Source organism: Wyeomyia smithii, chromosome 1, assembly GCF_029784165.1.
Source record: "Wyeomyia smithii strain HCP4-BCI-WySm-NY-G18 chromosome 1, ASM2978416v1, whole genome shotgun sequence".
In the NCBI taxonomy this organism is placed as follows: domain Eukaryota; kingdom Metazoa; phylum Arthropoda; class Insecta; order Diptera; family Culicidae; genus Wyeomyia; species Wyeomyia smithii.
Window position 1 is genome coordinate 177,578,258 of NC_073694.1, and position 20,708 is coordinate 177,598,965.

General features: G+C 41.4%; 1 protein-coding gene across 1 annotated transcript; it reads left to right on the top strand.

Annotated features, from left to right (window-relative positions):
• Positions 1-12,358: 12,358 nt before the first annotated feature.
• Positions 12,359-13,155, top strand: LOC129718049 (uncharacterized). The gene has a single exon (XM_055668450.1). The coding sequence runs from the start codon at positions 12,382-12,384 to the stop codon at positions 13,087-13,089; it is 708 nt and encodes a 235-aa protein (XP_055524425.1). The 5' UTR covers positions 12,359-12,381; the 3' UTR covers positions 13,090-13,155.
• The last annotated feature ends 7,553 nt before the right edge of the window (positions 13,156-20,708 follow it).

A 20,708-nucleotide genomic window follows, 5' to 3' on the forward strand; every position in this document is an offset into this window, starting at 1 on the left:
TATCCTAATGTTATGTTTATGCCATAATTACTTGGTCGGGAAATAATACCACAAAGGGGTATTGACAAATGTAGGCTGGAAGATAAACTTCCATCATAGCCCACATTTGAGGTGATTTAATGGTAGGACAATGCATGCGTGGCAGTACTTTTAGTTTATTGACACTAAGGTGTCATCAAATTCATTTTTGTTTGCTGTTATCAAAGACTTGTATGTAATCATAAACTATAATTAAATTAATTGGAAGGTAGTGTTCATAATGCGATCGCACGTTTGACGTAGGATTATTATTTTTTCATGCTTGCGGTTGAAGTAAGTGAGTTCCTACAAACTCAAAACTGGGATAATTGAACAAAAATAATAAAAACCTTACTGAGATTAACAGAAAGTTGCAATATTCACCTTTTTTCAAAGTAAATTGCGACAAGTATTTCATGAGATTGTGGCAAGCTTTACCTTCAGGACAATTGGAAGTTGGTCTAGACTTTGGCAAAAAAATAGTTGTCCTTCGTGGACGCGAATATATAACACCTATATTTATCTGATCATTCTCATTTGTCAAATTTTACGTCGAATTTATTCACATCTTTGAAGTAAGCTTCCTCACCACTCGATTTAATCTAGTGGTGGAAATTTTTACTTCGAAAATGAGGGTTAAATTTGTTATTAAATTTGGCAGATGAGAATGATGTGCTAAATATAAACATCAGAAAGTCAGAATATAGAACTCAGATGATATCACAGTAGATCAGGATACCTGATGCAGTTTTGAAAAAGAATTTACAATCAGAATCTCTTCTTCACGCAAACCTAAACTAATTTTTAACATATTTAGGTAAACTTCGATATAATATAATGATATATAATGATCATTTTTTCCCTAGAGCCGTGAAGTGCAGCATTCTGGTAGAGATTCGTTTTAAAAATGAGTCCCAGAAGCGTATCCTGTTTTTGAGCAACAGAAATCTTAGTAGAACATCCGAAGACCAAAAGCCAAGTGTTTCTTTTTTCATTGTATGTTTTTGATCCAATATGACAATATCCCAATAGAATGAAATTTTATTTGAGGTAAAAGTGCTATAATCAGTGATGCTGAGTTTTCTGGATATTTGCAAGTAGCATTATGGGTTGCATCATTAGGTTATGGGCCCAGCCCAACGTGATTTTTCGATTCGAAAGTGTTTATGTCGGTAATAAATGATCAAGTGTGAAATGAATCGTGTGCAGCTCGTTGACATCATACGAGATAGTGCTGCAATAGCCGATGAAGCCCTCTTACAGGCATAGCCGACGTGACTCCCGAACGTGAGCTTATCGTCAACCATAATCGCCAAAAACTTCAGAGATCGCTTCGAGGTGATGGTGCAGTCTCCGACTCTGATCACCGCCTGTTGCTCCGATTCACGGTTGTTCACAACCGTGACCTCCGTCTTATGATGCGCGAGCACCAGTTTCCTGGAGCGCATCCTGTACTCGACCTTGCGAGTACAGTGCGCGGCCGTCAACTCTACTTCCTCTATTGACTCGCCGTAAACCTCCAGCGTTATGTCGTCTGCAAAGCCAACGATCACATTCCCTACAGAGAACTTGAGTCTCAACACCCCGTCGTACATGGCATTCCACTACACCGGACCCAGGATAGAACCTTGCGGAACTCCTGCGATAATTTAGACGCACTTCTGACCCTCCTCCGTGTTGTAAACAAGTACTCGATTTTGGAAATAATTTTCCAGAATCTTGTACAGCGACAGCGGTACATGGATGCTCCTGAGCGCAAGCGCTATGGATTCCCAACTAGCGCTATTGAACGTATTATTCACGTCATGCGTGACGATAGCGCAATAGCGTATTCCCCTTCTCTTGCGCTAAAGTGCTACCTCCGCCGTCTTGGTGACGGAAGAGATGGTATCCAGCGTGTACCTGCGAACTGGTTACTTGCCAGACCGTGTGCACCCTCCGTGTACCAGTCTGTTGAGAATGATCCTCTCAAACACCTTGCACGCGGTGTCTAGCAGGCAAATAAGCCCATATGCCGATGGGTCCGCTGGTGGTTTCCCAGCCTTCGACAATAAGACCAGTCTCTGCCGCTTCCACCTGTCCGAAAAGAAACAGTAATCCAGACACCCCTGCATGACTGCCCTAAACAGCCCGGGGCCGTTTGTATCGCCAGCCACATTGCTAAGTTAGGGATACCATCCGGTCTCGGTGCCTTGCTCACCTATAGGGAGCAAGCGCCAGCAAGCCTCTAGTCTTGGCCATTACGATCTTGTAGGCGAAACCCCACGGATTTGTATTGGCACTCGCACATAGCCTATCGAAGCAGGCCCTTTTGCTGGCCTTAAACGCACTTCTTAAGCAAGTACTACACGAAGCAAATATTTGCTATTTTTGGTACGGATTTTTTTTTTGTGCAAATAAAATTCGTACCAAAAATAGCAAATATTTGCTTCGTCTGATACTTGCTTTAGCATCGATCTTGCAGAACCGAATGTTGCGCAGCGCTCTGTCCTCTCTTCTTCGTTTCGCGCACGCTGCATCCTCCGTCTTGCACGTAGGCACGCACTGTGAAGGTTAGCTATCGCGTCCGTCCACCAGTAAACCGGTGGCTTCCCATTCCTAGGTTGGCGAGCCCCCCTTGCGCTCCCTTCTCATTACCTCTTCGAATACCATGGCATCGAAGTGCGATGTCTTCCACCCGCGGACGGTCGGAGTGTTGACTCTACCCGTCGCTTGCCGCCTCTCGTTGTTGTCTACACTATAGCAGACCGGCTGGTGGTCGCTATTAGTGTAGTCATCGTCTACCCTCCAGTTCTGGGCTGGAGAACGTCACGTCAATGATCGAATCCGCAACATTTCTGCCGTATGTACTTTGGTTCCCAACGTTAGCCAGATCTAGGTTGAGCTTTGCCAAAGCCACCAACAAGATCTGACCCCTCTGGTTCGTGAAGCGACTTCCCCACTCGACAGCCCAAGCGTTGAAGTCGCCCGTCACCACAAACGGCGTTAGGCCCGTTAGCTTCATGGATAAAAGGTCGATCATCTGGGTGAACCTTTCGGTAGACCAACGCGGCGGATCATAGCAACTGCAGTAGAACATTCCGTTCATCTTGGCAACTACGTATCCTTCTTCTGAGGTTGAGACAACCTCCTGAACCGGGAAATTGCTCGTCGTACATATGGCCGCCATATTGGACTTATCCGCAACCCAATTGCCGTTTCCGGGAGGGATGCGGTAGAGGTCCGATATTTTGCAGCCGGCTCACCGGTTGGGCACCTGCCCAAGCAGCACACATTGTTGCAATGAAGCAAATGCAACTCTCAATGCAGCATTCAAAGATTGTAATAATTCGCATCCGTTACTTTTATTCAACTTGTAAATAACCGAAAAAGCGCAACAGGTGGAGCCTATATGCAACAAACAGTGTTATGTGAAATCATCATCTGCATCGATATTCGCTGCAGTATAGGAAGAAAAGAGAGGAGAAACAAAATTTAGTTTGTTTATCTTTACTCTCATTACTCTTCGGTGATGGTGTCGCGAAAATTCATATAACTACATACATTAGAAAAAACCTCGAATATATCGAATTTTTTTTTCTACTTACGCTTCTGATAGGCAGTAATTCTACCTGCGATTAATACCTTACCGTGCATTAGAAAGTGTTGTAAAAGAAATTTTTTGATTAAAACTTGCCAAATTATAAACAATGTTTTGGAAAACCATAGTTCAGAAAACCTTGATCAGTGGATATGCAGTGTTAATGGTGCGAAATATGAAATAACAAAACCATATTTCCAACAATAAACATTTATCATTCATTAATATTGAAGATGGCTGTTTACTGTGTGGTAGTTTTAGCAAATATATGCTTTAACAAGATGTTGCAATACATTTTCATCACTAGTTTGCTTTCGTAAGAAGAAAACATTTGTGTAACATTAATATGCAACATCATGTGACATTCTCGTTATTTAAAAGCATTATGAAATATGCAGTTAGAAATAGATTGCAGAAAACTGTTGAGCAATTTCTAGTGTTCAGTTACGAGAATAATACACGTAAATAACAAAATGTTGCTCAAGACTTTTAAATTTCTTTAGAGTAACCGGAAAAGTTTCTCGCACCGTTAAAAAAGTTTTAAAACAACAAATATTGAGTAGTCTCATTTGAAAACATGTTGCAAGTGCTGCTTGGGTGGGGCCTCCCATAAAGTATTTGGCATCCCGTTTCCCGGAACATACAGTACTGGACAAAAAAAAGTACGCACCTGTGATATGTTCAAACTTTCTTGATTTAGGTAGAATCTAAGGCAGATGGATAATCAAAGTGTTCTAACAAAAGACAGTACTGGAGGTGTACTTTCGAAAAATGTTAGATAAAGCGACATGAGAACGACATATAAACATAAAATGAGCTTATATTTGGAAATTGTCATTTTTCTTGTGGACAAAATAAAGTACGCATTGTAGTGATTCAACGTTCAAACTGATTTTTCTTTATTTTAGTATTTAGTTTGGCCACCTTTAACTTCAATCACGGATTGCAGGCGTCGAGGCATACTTTCAACGAGGTTTTTAATATGTTGGAAGTCGATATTTGTCCAAGCTTTTTCCAAAGCTTCAAACAGTTTGTCGCGGTTGGTGACATCTCCCTTGTCGACATTTTGATCCAAAATCGACCACAAATTTTCTATCGGATTTAAGTCCGAGCTTTGTGATGGCCATTCCAATAGCTTGATACGTGAAGCACGGAAACACGCAGTGGTTTTGTGGGCGGTATGCTTAGGATCATTGTCTTGTTGAAAAGTGAACTTCTTCTCTAAGCCAACCGTTCGCGCCGACTCTGTAAGATTTCTCTTTAAAATGCTGATGTAATAGTCTGCCGTCATTATGCCATCAATTTTCTCAATATTACCAACACCCGACCAAGCAAAGCACCCCCACACCATGATACTGCCACCTCCGTGCTTGACCGTCTTCTGAATATTTTTATCGACAAGTTTCTCACCAGGTTTCGTCCAAACTCGTGCTCGTTGTTTGTGGCCAAAGAGTTCAAATTTACTTTCATCGCTCCAGATAACCTGTTTCCAGAACTCTATCGGCTTGTCGATGTATTTTTGAGCGAAGTTGAGGCGTTTGATCCTGCAGATATAAACCTCAGCCAAAAATGTATGCTGAATACGAAGTAAACAAACCTGTTAACCTTTCGAATCAAAGGTCGTCGTTGGGCAAATCCACTCTTATAACCCATTTCCTGGAGTCTTCTGCGCACAGTTCGTTCAGAGATATTTAAATCAGCATTTTCACGAATCAATCGGCTGGTAGCGAAAGGATTTTTTACCACTTCTCGAGAAATTCGGCGATCATCGCTAGTTGTAGTTTTCCGCTTCCTTCCTCTACCGGTCCGATCGGCTACGCTTCCCAGCCCAGCCAACAATTTGGTCCATATATTTCAGTTGTTGTTGAGATATTAGCACCCTTGTACAATCTGATAAAGTTGTATATAACGTTCTATATGAGCTTATAAGTACCAAAGTGGAGGCAATATACGTACCAAAATGGTTCGCGCAGTTAAAGATATACAACTTTTTATTCCATTTTTTACAATTCTATAACAATTACCATTTGCATAAAATCTGAGGTATGAACAGCTCTGTTTGCTACTTAGTACAATTTTCTATTGCCATAATTCAAGCATACATGCAAAACTTTTCCTTATTACTTTAAAAGCAATAGCGCAAAATTACCTTTTAGGTAACAAATACATTACTTAAAAAGCAATAAAATTCTTCCCCAGTTAAGTAACAACACATACTGTCATATATTTAGCACGTGTTATGAGAGTACGACTATCTAATAATGGTCGTTTCAACCACATGCAACGTTTTTTCTGTCGAAAAATGCTCCCTTTCCACCTCAAGTCAAACAACCGTCGCATAAGTTGCACATGTTACAAGTTTTTTCAATCTCCAATTCATCCGGTGGGCGTGTATTAGTTCGCTCGTTGTATGCATACGGAGTAGCGAAAAAATATGACAAGAGCTGCCAAGCAACATTTTCCCCGTCATAGAGTATGCAAACGTTGATGATTTCAAAGACTTGAAATGCGCCTTAAAATGACATCACGATCTGTAAACTGCGTTAGAGAAAAATAAAAACATTCGCTTTCTTGCATGCTATTTACAGCACATAATCATTGGTTCATGGAAACTCATTTGGACCTGTTTGAATATACAAACCCATCCAGAACAATATTCGCAACTTCGGCAACTCTGGTCAGACAGTATTACATATTTCCATTTCAAGTAAACACTGGGGGACGAAACGAAAGTGTTTCTAATTGGACATTTGAGGTTGACGGTTGAGATTCTGATTGTGTGTGGATGAAGGGAGACAAAAATGAACCGGATCGTTGCATCAATACAAATGCAGCGAGTGAAGTCTTGCCAACACATGCATTGCGGTGCTTGGCTGTATGTTCTCCTGCAGAAACACATACAAGCGTGTGGCCGTCATAATTTTTATTACTTTTTGTTTGTTACTTTTTGTGTATAATGCGCAGTCATAAGACACAAAAAGTAATAAAAAATTGCCCAAAAGTAATAAAATATTCCCCGTTTGCGTTGGGTGTACATACAATTCCGTTTCACCCGTATTGTGATTCTACTACGAACTTAAACGCAGCAGTGTGTAACCTGTATTGCGAATAAATTTTGCATTATATACAACCTAAATTTTCCAAATAATAAAAAACATAAAATTGAGTAGCAACAATTTCATTTAATTTTTTTTAATGAGAAGTACCGCGTGCCATTTAACTTAGTACATTTTTTGGTATGTTTTATAATGATTGAGGTTGGATGCGACATTTTTCATTATTATATTTTACAAGGCTGTGTTCAGCCTCGAACCCCCAACGTTCCGATTACTGCTCTTATTCCCAACCCTCAAAGTCATTTTACGATGCTGTATATCAACGAATTTTATCCAGTACTGTTGAACGCCTCAAATCGTATGAGCCTGTAAATCGTATATAATTCAATGTTGACCAAAATCTATTTATAGACTCTGATGTCAATATGTAACTCAATATTGCCTCATATACGAAGAAATAATAACATGCGATCTGCATTGACCTTCTTTTTAACTGTTAGGCGATTCAAGCAATTGCAATCAACAAACATTAAAAATCTTTCAAGGCGTTGCCCATAATTATGCGAAACTCGACTGTATGTGCCATTTTTTGAGTGATTTTTTTTGGTCAAAACTGCGTTCATGATTTATACCTAATTCTTTAAATCTTTTAGGAACTAGGTTTTAAAAACCAGAGTTGCTGAAAGGGACGTTTTAATTTAAACTAAATTTGGCATAAAAATGGTATGATTCTTTACTATTCAACGATTTCGTGTTTCATAATAGACGATTTTAACTGTCGCGAAAAAGTAAATTGTATAAAATTCATTATGCAATCCTCTCACAACTGTTATAGGAGTTTTCAAGGAATATAAATATCAACGTGGATCACATGAATTAGAAATCCTACAATTTTGCACTGCAATTATGTTTAGCACTGTAGACAACTCTACTGCGATGAAACCTGATTTTTTGTGTGCATTTATACGAGGAACAATATGCAGTCTTATATCGCGGACTGTACGACCCATATATGATGAAAAGTAACTTGAACTGGTTATAACATGAACTTTATACAATTTCGATTGAAACTGGATTTTTATACGACTTTGTATTGCCATTTTTATATGATTTCTGGTTACCTGGGAGTTTTCCATGCTTTTTGCATATTTTTCGTGCTCCTGCTTCACTTAAATCATATTTTCGAGCAATTTCTCTATAAGAAAGACCTTCCTGACGGTTGTTAACTATAAATTTACGAATATATACGGAAATTTGCTTTTTCCCCATCTTATCCGATTGTACCGCACACTAATAATGATAAACAAATAATCAAATACATTGTTTCGACGTTTCTCTGCAGCAATAGGATTCTTATTGGACTTACGAGGAGTAGGGCACAATAAAAAATAAATTATCTGAGCTGAGAAATAGTAAACTGATGATGATATAAAGAATGCGTACTTTATTTTGACCAAGCGTAAATAGAGCTTAATTACAATTATGCTGAAGTGTGAATTTAATATGCAATTCTTTGACAAAACTATTATATCAATCGTTAGTATATTAGAAATACTACAACTTATCCGAATTCATCGAGTTCATATACCTTATATTAAAAAAGATACAGGGAGTACAACATTAGGATTGTGGGTGCGTACTTTTTTTTGTCAAGTATTGTACCATACACTTGGGAGACTCCACACAGTCCTTCGCTTTGTGGCCTGCACCTCCGCAACGCCTGAACAACTGGCTCCTATCGGTTCCCTTGCAGGTTCAGGACTTATGTCCTCCCTCAAAGCACCGGAAGCAAATGTCCGGTTACTGTAGTATGCTCAAAGGGCATACAGACCAGCCGACCATCAACTTGCTTTCTTTCATGGCCAGGTTAGCGACCGCCGACGGTAGTCGGAAGGTAGCTACCTGTGTCCCCGCCGGACCTTTGCGGAGGCGGATCAACTCCTTAGCCATCTCCACCCCGCACTTCACTTTGAGGGCTTGTGCAATGTCGCACCCCTCGGTGATTTCATCCAGGTTTTTAAGCTGGAGAGTCACCTCTGAGGTTAGTGCCCGCACTTGCACCTCGTTCCTTAGTACCTTTTCCGCTACCGTTTTGTATGTGGCTCTCTTGTTTTTGGCGTTCTTCCTGGGCTCAAGTATCATCTCGCCAGTGCAAGATCGGCCGGTACTCCGCATTTCCGCCCCCAGATCCTTGAGCTGTGGTGGTGAGGTCTAATGGCCTGCCCAAAAACATCTGATTGGTGATCGCTATTCTTGTAGCTGTCGTCTACCCTCCAGTTCGTGATCAGTCCCGGGCTGCAGAACATCACATCGATGATCGATTCCGCACCGTTCCTATTGAAGGTGCATTTCGTGCCAACGATAGCCAAGTCTAAGTTGAGCTTTGCCAAAGATTCCAACAAAATCTGGCCCCTCTGGTTTGTACAGCGACTTCCCCACTCGACAGCCCAAGCGTTGAAGTCACCCGCAACCACCAACGGTCATAGGCCCGTCAGTTCCACGGTTGCTTGATCAACCATCTGTGCGAACGTTTCAGTAGACCAACTTGGCGGAGCATAGCAACTGTAGTTGAATACTCCATCCACTTCGGCTATCACGTACCCCTCGCTGGAGGTAGACACAATCCCCTGAACCGGGGATCTGCGTGTCGTGCATATGGCCGTCTTCCCAGACTTGTCCGATACCCAGTTACCGTTACCGGTCGAGATGGGTAGGGGTCCGAGACGATGGCAACGTCTGATTACGACTCAGCAGCTGCTTGGTGTAGCAACTGCTGCGCCGCATAGCAGTGGTTCAGGTTTAATTGTATCACCCTCAAGCCTGCGGCTTAGTAGCCGGCCGTGCAGCCGGACACTTGGGGCCTCCCATGTGCGCCGCAGTCTCGTGCTTTATGGTCTGTACTACCGCAGCGGCGGCATAAATTAGACCTGTCGGGCCCTTTGCACGACCAGGATTTATGCCCCCGCTTAAAGCACCTGAAGCAAACGTCAGGCTGTTGGAAGATGCCCAGGGGGGCAGACCGACCAACCCACCTTCAACGTGGCCTCCTTCAGGGCCTTGTTACCCTCCACTAGTGGAAGCTTTATGGTAGCAAGCTGAGTCCCGGCCGGGCCCCTGCGAAGTCGAACTGCCTCCGCGGTCACAACCACTCCACACTCCCACTCAAAGGCTTGTGCTATGTCGCACCCTTCGGTGATCTCGTCCAGGTTTTTAAACTGCAGAGCCACTTCTGGGGTGAGAGCTCGGATTTGAACCTCCTCGCCTAGCACTTCTTGGGCCGCCTTTTTGTAGGCACAACCCTTGCCTTTTGCCTCCTTACGGAGTTCAAAGATCATCTCGCCGGTACGGGACCGATGAATTGACCTGACATCCACGCCGAGGTCTTTGAGCTTGGCCTCGCCTCTCAAAATCTCAGCGTAGCTAGACGCATCCGTCTTGAAAATGAGCGCGTCACCCTTCCTCCTCTTGTTCAACCCCTGCGGCTTTTTATTGCGCGTCGTTCCCGCTTTTGCCGCTTTTTGTCCACCCCGGTGGTCCATTCACTTGGCTGAACTGACGGGCCAGCCTTCCTGGCTGTCTCCGAACAACCACCCTCGTTTAAATTTCCTGGGGGCTGCTTCCCCCGGAAAGCCTCTAGTGCGCTTGCTGGTCGGTTCAGCTGAACAGGGTTTGGCGAACGATGCTGCAGCTGTTTGTGTGTATTTAGAAACAGGTGCAGCATTTCCTTTTTTAGGCTGGTTAAACCTTGCCTCCAGCGCGAGTGCCTTATTTTCGGCATCATTAGCCCACTTAAGAGCTTCCGCAAACTCGAATTTCGCGCTGCAGATATTCATACGTAGCAGCAAAAGACATTGTTTCAAGTCTTTCGAGATGTTGCTACGTTCGTCCGCGAACTTGAATATTTCGTCAAGTTGTACGGACACAGCCTCTACACTCGGGAACTTATTCATGTGTCTTTCTACCGCTGAGAGTAGCATAGCCCCGGAGATCTGCTCCCGTTCTTTGGCGGTCTTAGGTGTATCCACCTTGCCGCCAGTCTTTGTCGTTTCGGTTGGTGCTGCCTTAGGCTTGCCGCCTTTGCCCCAACTCGGAACTCCCCTGTCGGTATCGCAAAAGGAGTACCAACCTGTGCGACGCCTTTATCGACATCAGCCAGCCTCGGTGGAGACCGTGCGATGCCCCACCTGGCAAACGGGATTAGTAACCCGCCCGCCCCTTCCGCTACCTTCGTATCCTCGTCGTTTCGTAACATAAACATCCCCCTCCCAGCCGCTATCCTTGGTCATGGTGGAGTGGTCGCCTACCTGGTCCCATGGTGGCCTATGCGACCGTATGCCACCTCGCCGGTAAATCACTGAAATGTTTGTATTTTACACAAATCTGAATCGTACAGAGCTGAAGTTCATATATCAAGTACTTTCGGCGCGGAATCGATGATTGTTTGTTTCGAAACACTCAACTTTCTAGTGCATCGTTGTAAAACTTTTGTCATTTTTGGTAGTTGTGACATTTCTGGCATATATCAACATTGTTGACACCATTTAAATTAATTCACTTTATCAGATTTCTTCTTCAAACCTGTTTATTGAATTTGTTTTGACAAAAGAAGAACTATTTAATTGTATATTTTATCAATAATTTTTACCAATTAGGGGCCGTTTTTAAACCACGTGGTCATAAAAAGGGTGACAAGGGGGGGGCGGGGGGTTGTCAAAATACCACGAATGACCACGCACGGGGGTGGGGGTTTTAACGGAATGACCAGGTGGTCGTTTTTCCTGACTTATAATTTATTGTTGCCATTAAGTCAAGAATGAAACTTTTGCATTTTAGAAATATAGAATGTACTGAAAGTTTATTGATAAAAAGGTAAATAATTTAAGCGAATTTTTGGCACTTGACAAATGAAAAGACCCTGTGGTTAAAGTCGCAAGGGGAGGGGGGTGTTGGCTAAAAGACCGCGAAAGACTACGGGGGGGGGGGGGATATAAAAAGTGATCAAAATATGACCACGTGTAAGTAAGGGGCCGTTACTTAAAACCAGTTCTTCGAAAATAAAGTTTAAGTTGAAGAGTATTTCTTTCAATGGTAATACCGTTGTTTCAGATTTCAGATTTTTCTGCTGAAATTATTAGCTTTCGATCATCAGTTAATATTGAATTACCGTCTCAATTGCTCAAACTGATCCGATTATGTTTCGTGCCAACAGAACTTTCCCCTTTTGGCTAACATCCAACCCAAACCCAGGTAGGAGTCCGGTCCCGTTCTCGTTTCGTTTCGTTTTTTTGCGTCTTAAATCTTCTAATCCCCTAACTCAGAGAGATACAAAAACAAAGTCTTATCTCACTCCGAAACCTGACCCCTGGCACTAGCACTGCAAGCAGACGATAGATAAGCATAATGAATAACCGAAAACAGAAACAAAAATAAAATATTACCTGTCTCTCTAGCCGGGCTGCAATTTACACATCCGAAGAGAGAGAGAAAGAGCAGATAGCGGCAGATTTTGTACCGAAAAAAATTGCATCCTTGTTGCAACGCTTTAAAATCCCATTAGAGATGTTGTATTTTTAATTGACAAATGCTGTAAATTTTTCCTGGAACCCGATTAGCAACTCATCCTGTTTATCCTAATAGTTCTCTCGCTGTGTAGAACTATAAAAGATGTCCTTTGGATGCAGGGCGAGTTTAGTCCTTTAGAAACTGTACATTTGCAAGCACATAGTGATGCATCGTGAAAGGATCTTATATTTGCTCCTGTGGCTGCTGTTCAGTGTCTACGCAGAGCCTCAAGAAACTCCAATGGCTTCACACACCAGCGAGCGGCCGATACTGGAGAATCCTGCCTACGATCCGACGATTTATCATAAATTCGTTCCACAGGACGCCGTTCAACAGTACGTCCACTCGTACACCGGTCACAACTATCCGATGTCGAACAATCCAGCGTACGGTCCACCATCGTCTTCATCCTTCGAACCGACCGCCTACGCAGCAATTCCGTCCAAAGGCTTCGAAGGTTATCTCATCCCAGCCGCAACGGCAGCTCTAGCTCCGGCTGAGCGTACCACCCTTTTCGGTTCGTTCCGTTCGCTAATTCCGTCAGCCCGTTCGGTGGCATCCTTCATCGGTCAGTTGTTGTCTCTGGTGCTTGGATCCGCTGGAGCCGTTGCATTGGGAACACTCATGACGGCAACGCTGTGCTTCTTCACGCCCTTCTGTACGCTGTCGTTCCGATCCGGTCGAGGTTTGGCGATTGCGGAAACTGCCCAGGATGTGGTCAGCGCCATAAGTGAACAAGTTACAGCCGATCGAGTGAAGCGGGCTGCCGAGTTCGTGCAGGGCGCCATCGACAAGTTTCAGAGGCTGAACCAGGCCGTGAAGCGGGCTACCGAAATAAAGGCCGCAATGGGATTCGATCAGCCCAGTCAGTGATTTGGGTGTGAAATGTCGATTGGTTTGTATTTGATAAAGTATAGTTTGAAATAGTTGTAAAATAAATGGAGATCTTTTAGTCACTTTCAATCGTGTTTAACTCTCTTCTGACCATAACTCTTAAATATTCACTTACAAAACTCACATTAAAACATTAATTTCACGAACTTTCGAGTTGAGTAATTTTTTAGGAAATTGGGACCACTTGCATTTTTTCAAATTTTTCTGCTAAGATGATCCACAAAACTTGGAGAACAAGTCAGAAAATATGACAAAAAAAAGTATTTTTTGAAACTCGATTTCAACCAAAACAGTTCAGCAATTGAAACACATAAAAAAATAGCAAAAACAAGATGATTTACGATGTTGACTCTGTTGTGGAAATCTTCCTAAACTTCATTTGAAAGATACACAAGATAAACAAATCAAAATTAATGCCCTTGAAAGTTTCTGTTACGTTCGCAGGCTATGTAAAAGCAACTGTTGCACTAAACAAAAACAAACAAAGTATTGACGTTCACATTGAAGCGAGTAAAAATGGAAGTTTTTATAGGAAACAGAGGAAAACGGTCCGAAACGCAATGAAAGTATTTTCATTAACTCAGTGAACGTGTATAGTTCCCACCCTGGGTTGGTGAGAAGAACGTTGACCAATATTTAACGGTTCTAGATTGACATTACCGAACAACCTATTTATTGTTTTGGCGACTTCGGTGCCACTTGTAATAACAGAACCCGAATTTCTGCAATAAAAACGTGTCTGTACGAGTTTCGAAAAAAAAAAACTAGAAAGTTGAGCCATTTCTTATCAAATAATGACAGTGATTTCGATTTGTTATTGTACCCGACTATTTCGATCATTCACCTTATATTTTTTATTAAAAAAAATGAAATGTTAGTCTAGATAAACTTTCGAAAAAACTTAAACGCCATTATTTAAACATCCAATGGCGTGTATTTTTCGTTCGCGACAAGCCATTGAAATAACAACTGTTTGCCTCTTCACCCGTACAATTATTTGCAGCTCACAGGTAAATCACCAGTTCGGGTTGCATGCAATGCAACCCATCATCGAACGACGGAAATTGTCTGTAATATAAATAAAAGCTTCGCTTGGTTGCGACAAAACTGATGGTTAAATATCGCGTCATGGAGGGTACAATAAATTTACTGGAATAAATTTACTTGGAGGGTACAATGGCGCATCGCACAGACGTTTATATAGGCACTTGTGTTGACATTCGTTGTCCGTGGTCAGTTGTTGGAATCAATACTGCAATTATGGTTCTTGCTGAAAGTGATGACTTTTGCGCGTGGTTTTTTCTTTCCTCAGTCACTATAACTGTCCAAATCAAAGCAAGCATTGCTCTGAAATATCAGCAGGGGGGAAGTTTAGTCATTTCACCGCGCGCGCATGACAAAGTCATAATTTTATGAATCAAATAGCGCAAAAAAGTGATACGAGAGCATGACTTTCAACTTTCTCAAGATCTGGTTGCCTTTCTACCAGCCAAACGTTTGACGGTGTCACGCCAGAGCGGTCAGCCGTACGCCATTCGTGACGAAAATAAAATGCAAGTGTGTGTTAACACCGGTCCCAGGCAGAAAAGACACAAAAGTCAATTTCATGGTCCACAAATCAGTAGTGAAGGCTTACTAACTACGGAAACTACTGACATGGTTCGGTTTTATGATCGACGACCTTGGTCAATGCCTGCACGGAATTGCTCAGCACCTGACCGACAAGCACATACACATTGACAGGGTAGGACAGATCGCAGTAAAATTTTATCACCAAAATCGAACAACAACACATTCTCGATCTTTCGGTTAGCTGCCGTGGCATGATGTTTACCGGCTTAAATATTTGGCTTGCTTTTATCGTCCGCAAGCGGAACGAGAGGAGACAGATTGCCGGTTGACGCACAATTACAACACGACCGGTCCGTGTTTTGTGATGTGTTCGCGTGTAGAAGCAAAAGATGGAGCTTTGGGGCGGAGAAACTGCTCGAATCAACTGTATGTGTAGTGTGATAAGTTTGCAAACGCCAGGGTTCAAGCCATTTCGAAAGGTAAAATATGGAAAAATTAATACTGGTTCGACTTTCTAGAACAAAATTATCCCTTTTGAAGTAGAATACTTTTCTCAGGAAGTTCGGCTACATAGGGATGTGAAATGAAAATCTAAAACCGAAAAAAGTGAAAAATATGTCCAATTTCAAATGCTAATAAATCGGTTAGTATTCGATGGATTTCCTTCGTTCTTGCAGCAATAGATTGGAAAATCTTCTAAGATTCTTCCCAAAATAAGATAATTGTAATTTTATTATTCACACTATTGTACTATTGAAAATAGTCAAGCCTTGTCAAAACGAAAAATTCGACCTCTGATTGGTCGTTATATGCTTGCTTCCCAAGCACGGTCGACAGGATCATATACCTTGCAATTGAAAACATGCTATTTGGCCTATATAAGAGCCTGTTTCAGCCGGAGCCGCTCATAATAGTTCTAGACAGCGACAACAGCAGTCGTCCTTCCTTAGCAGCAGCACTAGCCCTGTGGTTGGTCACCACGTCTCAGGAGCAGCGCGGTTTTTCTCAGCGTGTGTCGCCAGACAGCCATTATTCCCCCCGTGTTGGGGCAGCATGAAGATTGCCAGCAGGAAATCCAATTTTGGAAATCAAAACGCCTTTTTGAAGGCAAATAAACAAGTCATTGAAAGTTAATAATTTTTGTCAACGCCAGCAAGTATTCTGTGTTGCATCCTAGCAATTTAAATTTGTCGCACCCGTATAATTTACTGAATGTGAAATAGCTTCCACAGTGCATGTTGTCCGTGTATCTTAATTCCCCCAATGTTAGGGCAGCTCAAAGGTTGTAATTAGCAACCGATTTTGAACCGCAACATGCTTTTTTCAAGGCAAATAAAAAATAATTGAAGGTTAATAGTTTTCTGGCATCAACACAAGCAGACATTCTGTGCGGGATGCAATCAAATTCTGTTGTAGTTGTCTATTTTTTACTTTATTTAGTAAACTCCCCACTGTAGGGGCAGCGCAAAGGCTGCGATCAGCATAACCGACATTGAATAATAAACTGCCCTGTTAGAACGCATTCACAAAAGCAGTTAGTTCGACTATGCAGAGCTAATATGAAGACGATTCAATCAATCAGCGTAAACAGAATTTCGTCGTCTCCCAGCTGCCAAGTTGCAACATGATGCAACACGCAACAGCGAGCAAACGAAATCGCTTGATGTTACAAACCGCAATGAAATACGGGTTAAAACCGTTGCGTGTGTGAGAGCACCATCGGTGTTCATTCGCTGGATACACTATCTACTGTCTACTAAACGCAATAATCTGCTTACATGCGACACGGGGACGGGAACATTTTCTTCAACCAAGCTGCACAACACGACACAAAACATGTTATTTTGTTGCTTCAATGAGAGTGCTATCGGTCCGGCTCGACAAGAAATCATTTTTGTGCATCCGTGCTACGAAACTGAGGAAAAACTTTAGAAACCGAAAAAAGAGGTGGAGCTTATCAAATGATCGCTCTGAGCCGGAATGAAGTCACACATATTTTTCAAGTTATGTCGATCCACCACGTACAAAAAATAATTCATTCCTATTTTCATCCCTATATAAGAGCCTGTTTCAGCCGGAGCCGCTCATAATAGTTCTGAACAGCGACGACAGCAGTCCTCCCTTAGCAGCAGCGGGAGCGAGCAGTGGGTACCATCGATAGCGGATAGCGGCCACAACTGTGGCATGGCTACGGATAGCGTTGCAGTTGCTCAGCAGTTGGGCCAGCGTATAGCGGCCACAACTGTGGCATGGCTATGCATAGCGTAGCTGTTGCAGCGGGTATATCAGCATCGATAGTAGCAGGGTCAGCTGATGCAACGACACTCCCTTCACTGAAATGCTGTTTCAGTGTGGTAGCGGGAAGCATCAGCAGCAGGCTTGCATGAAGTGAATACATCAGCCAGCAACTTTCTCTAAGGTCTCTGCCATAGTAGACGCGAAAAGCGGCGTGAACCGATTCGCTCGGCCGTAGGTTGATGTACAGCTCTACTGATGGCTGTACATTAACCTACAGCTGAGCGTCTATTATGGCAGAGGCCTAATGGGAAAGTTGTATCAGTTTGTTCAGAAGAATATTATTGTCGGTAATATTACAGAGTTGCGATTGCGTAAATCCGATTTGAATTGAACAATTGTTCTTTTGAGAACAAATCACACACTTATTTGAAGAGTTAATAGCTTTTGGTACCAATAACAGTATAGTGACAGTCTTAGCGGTAGATGCAGATGCAGCCGGTACTTCCCTGAGGCCGATGTAAAGGTGAATGGGAGCAGCACGGCGAAACAGTTCGGGTTATGCTTAGACGCGCGTCATTTTTCGTTGTTGATATTCCCCACATGAAACGACGCGCTTTCGTATGATAGCGGTGGTATTAGCGGTAGATACATTTGCCAACACTTCCTCCAGTAAAGCCGTGTCTAGTTTTCAATGTGAAAACACCTTTCTCATTGTGTTGACCGTGCGCCTTAGTCCTCACTATCAAGGTAACACAGAGATGTAAGATAAACACTACATCCTATGATAAATTGAACAATTGTCCTTATAAGGACACCAAATGAATTAATGAAGATTTAATTTTGAATTAGAATACTTCTCTCGGGAAGTTCGGCTACATAGGGTTGTAAAATGAAAATCTAAAACTGAAAAAAGTGAGAAAAATTTCAAATGCTAATAAATCGGTTAGTTTTCGATGGATTTCCTTCGTTTTTGCAGCAATCGATTAGAAAATCTTCTAAGATTCCTACCAAATGCATGAAATTGCAATTTTAACATTCAAACTATTGTACTATTGAAAACTCTTAAGCCTTGTCAAAACACAAAATGTGACCTCTGATTGGTCGTTATACCGCGCTTTCCCAAGCACGGTCGGCAGAGTTATGGACCTGGTAAATTGAGAATGCATCATTTGGCCTATATAAGAGCTTCATCAGATGATAAACAAACATTTCATCGGATAATTAATTGAACAACTGAAATTTGAAGAACACAAATGATTATTTGAAGAGTTAATATTTTCTCGTTTTGCTCTATAATCCAAAGTTAATTATCTACATCTACATGCATACTCTGACTATTATTACGTGTTTGCGTCGCTTCGTGTTTGGCTACGGTCATGCAGAACGCAAATAACGGCGCGATGCGATTCGGCAAGACGAAATCTTTTGAAATGTATTGCTCTACTTCGCCTTAAAAAGAGCTGTACATTTCACCACGGTAAGGCGAATCGCATCGCGCCGGCATTCGCGTTCTGCATAACCGTAGCCTTTGTTCCGTTCCCGTTTAATGATGTCGTATTAAATGTGCATATTACAATTCGGCAGCACTTCAAATTCTCATTTGCACAAAATTTAAAAATATCCAATGAACTTCATTCAAAATATCAGACAAATAGAAATTACAATACTGCCAATGAACGGTCAACGTTTATTTACTAGAAAAAATGACTGACACGCAAGCAGCCAGGTTATCTTTCTTGTAAAAGTATTCTACTTCAACCTTGCGGTCGTGGCTTTGCATACAACCTTCTTGTGATTTTTTTTTCTATCTTTTAAGATGATTGTTTTTAAATACATTTCTTTTTTTTCTTTTTAATTGCTTCATTTTTCTTTTTAATTGCTTCATTTTGAAATTACTTTTTTTTGTAATTGCTTTTTTTTTCTTTTTAATTGCTTCATTTTGAAATTACAAAAAAATTCTAACAAAGGTGTATAGATCCTGAAAAAATCTGGAGAACCTGTAATTATCACGGAAGTTTGTCTAATTTGGAAAAACTAAGGAAGACAATAATTTTTTTCTAGTCTATTCCTTTTAACCTCAAATTACCAGTATACGTGATATAATCATCATAGTTACACACAAGGCTTTGAACTACCCCTACCTAGGTTGAGGGGATTGACGGTTTTGCAATTTGTAATATCTGGTTTGTCTTCACGTAGTAACATACTCGTTCCGTTTATGTATTACACAAGATATATCCAGTCTAATAAGGATAGATGCTAGTTGCAAAACACCTCAAACGCTCTTCGAAAAGACTTTGATGGGCTCTTTGGTTGTATTCAAAAAAGGAAGTAATAAAACTTAACCTAATAACATACTGCATAACCATTGTAAAATGATTTAATAAGTATATAAAGCTCATCAGATTCTTTCATTGTAACAGCCGTAAAAAGACGAAGTTGAATGTTAATGACAATAATTGGGTAGAATGTTCGAGTCATTTAATACTTTGATGAAATGAATTGAGTACAAGATAAATTCAGATTGATTGATATCGTCCTCAACGGATTAAGCAGTTTTAATTGACTATTGTGACAACTAAAACATGTTTTTTTACTGAGGAGCCGAGAAGGCTCAGTAAAGGAATTTGTTATAGTGATCAAAAGATTGCGATACCAACTTCCTCAAAGTAAACTCTAATAATAATACCAACCAAGAGATATTTTGCAAAGAATGTACAGGGTAAAAATTGTGAATGCGCTTGGCCAGTTGGATTGCATCTGATTATTGAACGTAAACTTAAAACTTGAACACTATAGTCACGTATGGAATTACTGAGCAAGATCGCGCCAAATGACCTATGGTCGAATATCGATCATTTTTGATTTGAATAAAACTTTGCACACGTATTTGGCTTAGCAAACTGAGCATTTTTCACAGATGGAGAGATTTTTTACACCCATGAGTTACATTCTAAAAGAGCGTATACCTTTTGGCATAGGTTTTATTCGAAGCATTGTAGCCCAGAAACCGTTGGTTGTATAGAAAAACTGTCTGAGAATGAGTTGTAGGGAACTAAAAATGCACCATAACAAAATACACATTGTACAAAAAAAAAGATTTTTGACCAAAAAAATTCCAATTTAAAAAAAAGAGTTGAATTTTTCCAAGAAACTTAACGTTAATACGCAACTTTTTAAAAAAAGTCAAGGATGGAGAAATGAAAAATAATTTTTTTATGGTAGACTATTTTTTTAATAAAAATTCTAATTCAAACATTTTTGTCACTTTCTGTTTCCGATGTTTATGCTGCTGCTAGCGGAAAAAACCTTGCAAATATGCATCTTTTTGTTGGTGTTAATTTTACGACAGCGGCCGGCGCCCCATCATTCTGATTCCAAAACCGCACCAGTGACATGCGGACGCTAGGTGATAGCAGCTGAAAGGAGGAAATACAAAATAGTACCGGTCATCTCGTGCCGGTTTCACCCGTAATGCTGGTGGCTTTAGTAGTAAATGGCTACTGCAAAACACTTAAATGGCTGGAATTCTGGACGGACTAACCAGGAAACTATAATCGGCAACTGGCACCTTTTGGTGCCTCGAAATTTTGGTACAGAAGCGACTAATTGAATTTTCTGTTTTACCAAATGCTGCTGCTAGCGAAAAAACCTTGCAAAAATGCATGTTTGTGTTGGTGTTAATATTATGACAGCGGCCGGCGCAGCTTTCAAGAAACATTTGTCTCTACCATTCCATCACCTATGTAGCCCCTCCCTCTTTCTAATTATCTGACGAAGCCTTGGTA

Excerpts from the sequence above, each read along its gene's own strand:
- LOC129718049 (XM_055668450.1), top strand. The coding sequence starts at position 12,382 with ATGCATCGTGAAAGGATCTTATATTTGCTCCTGTGGCTGCTGTTCAGT.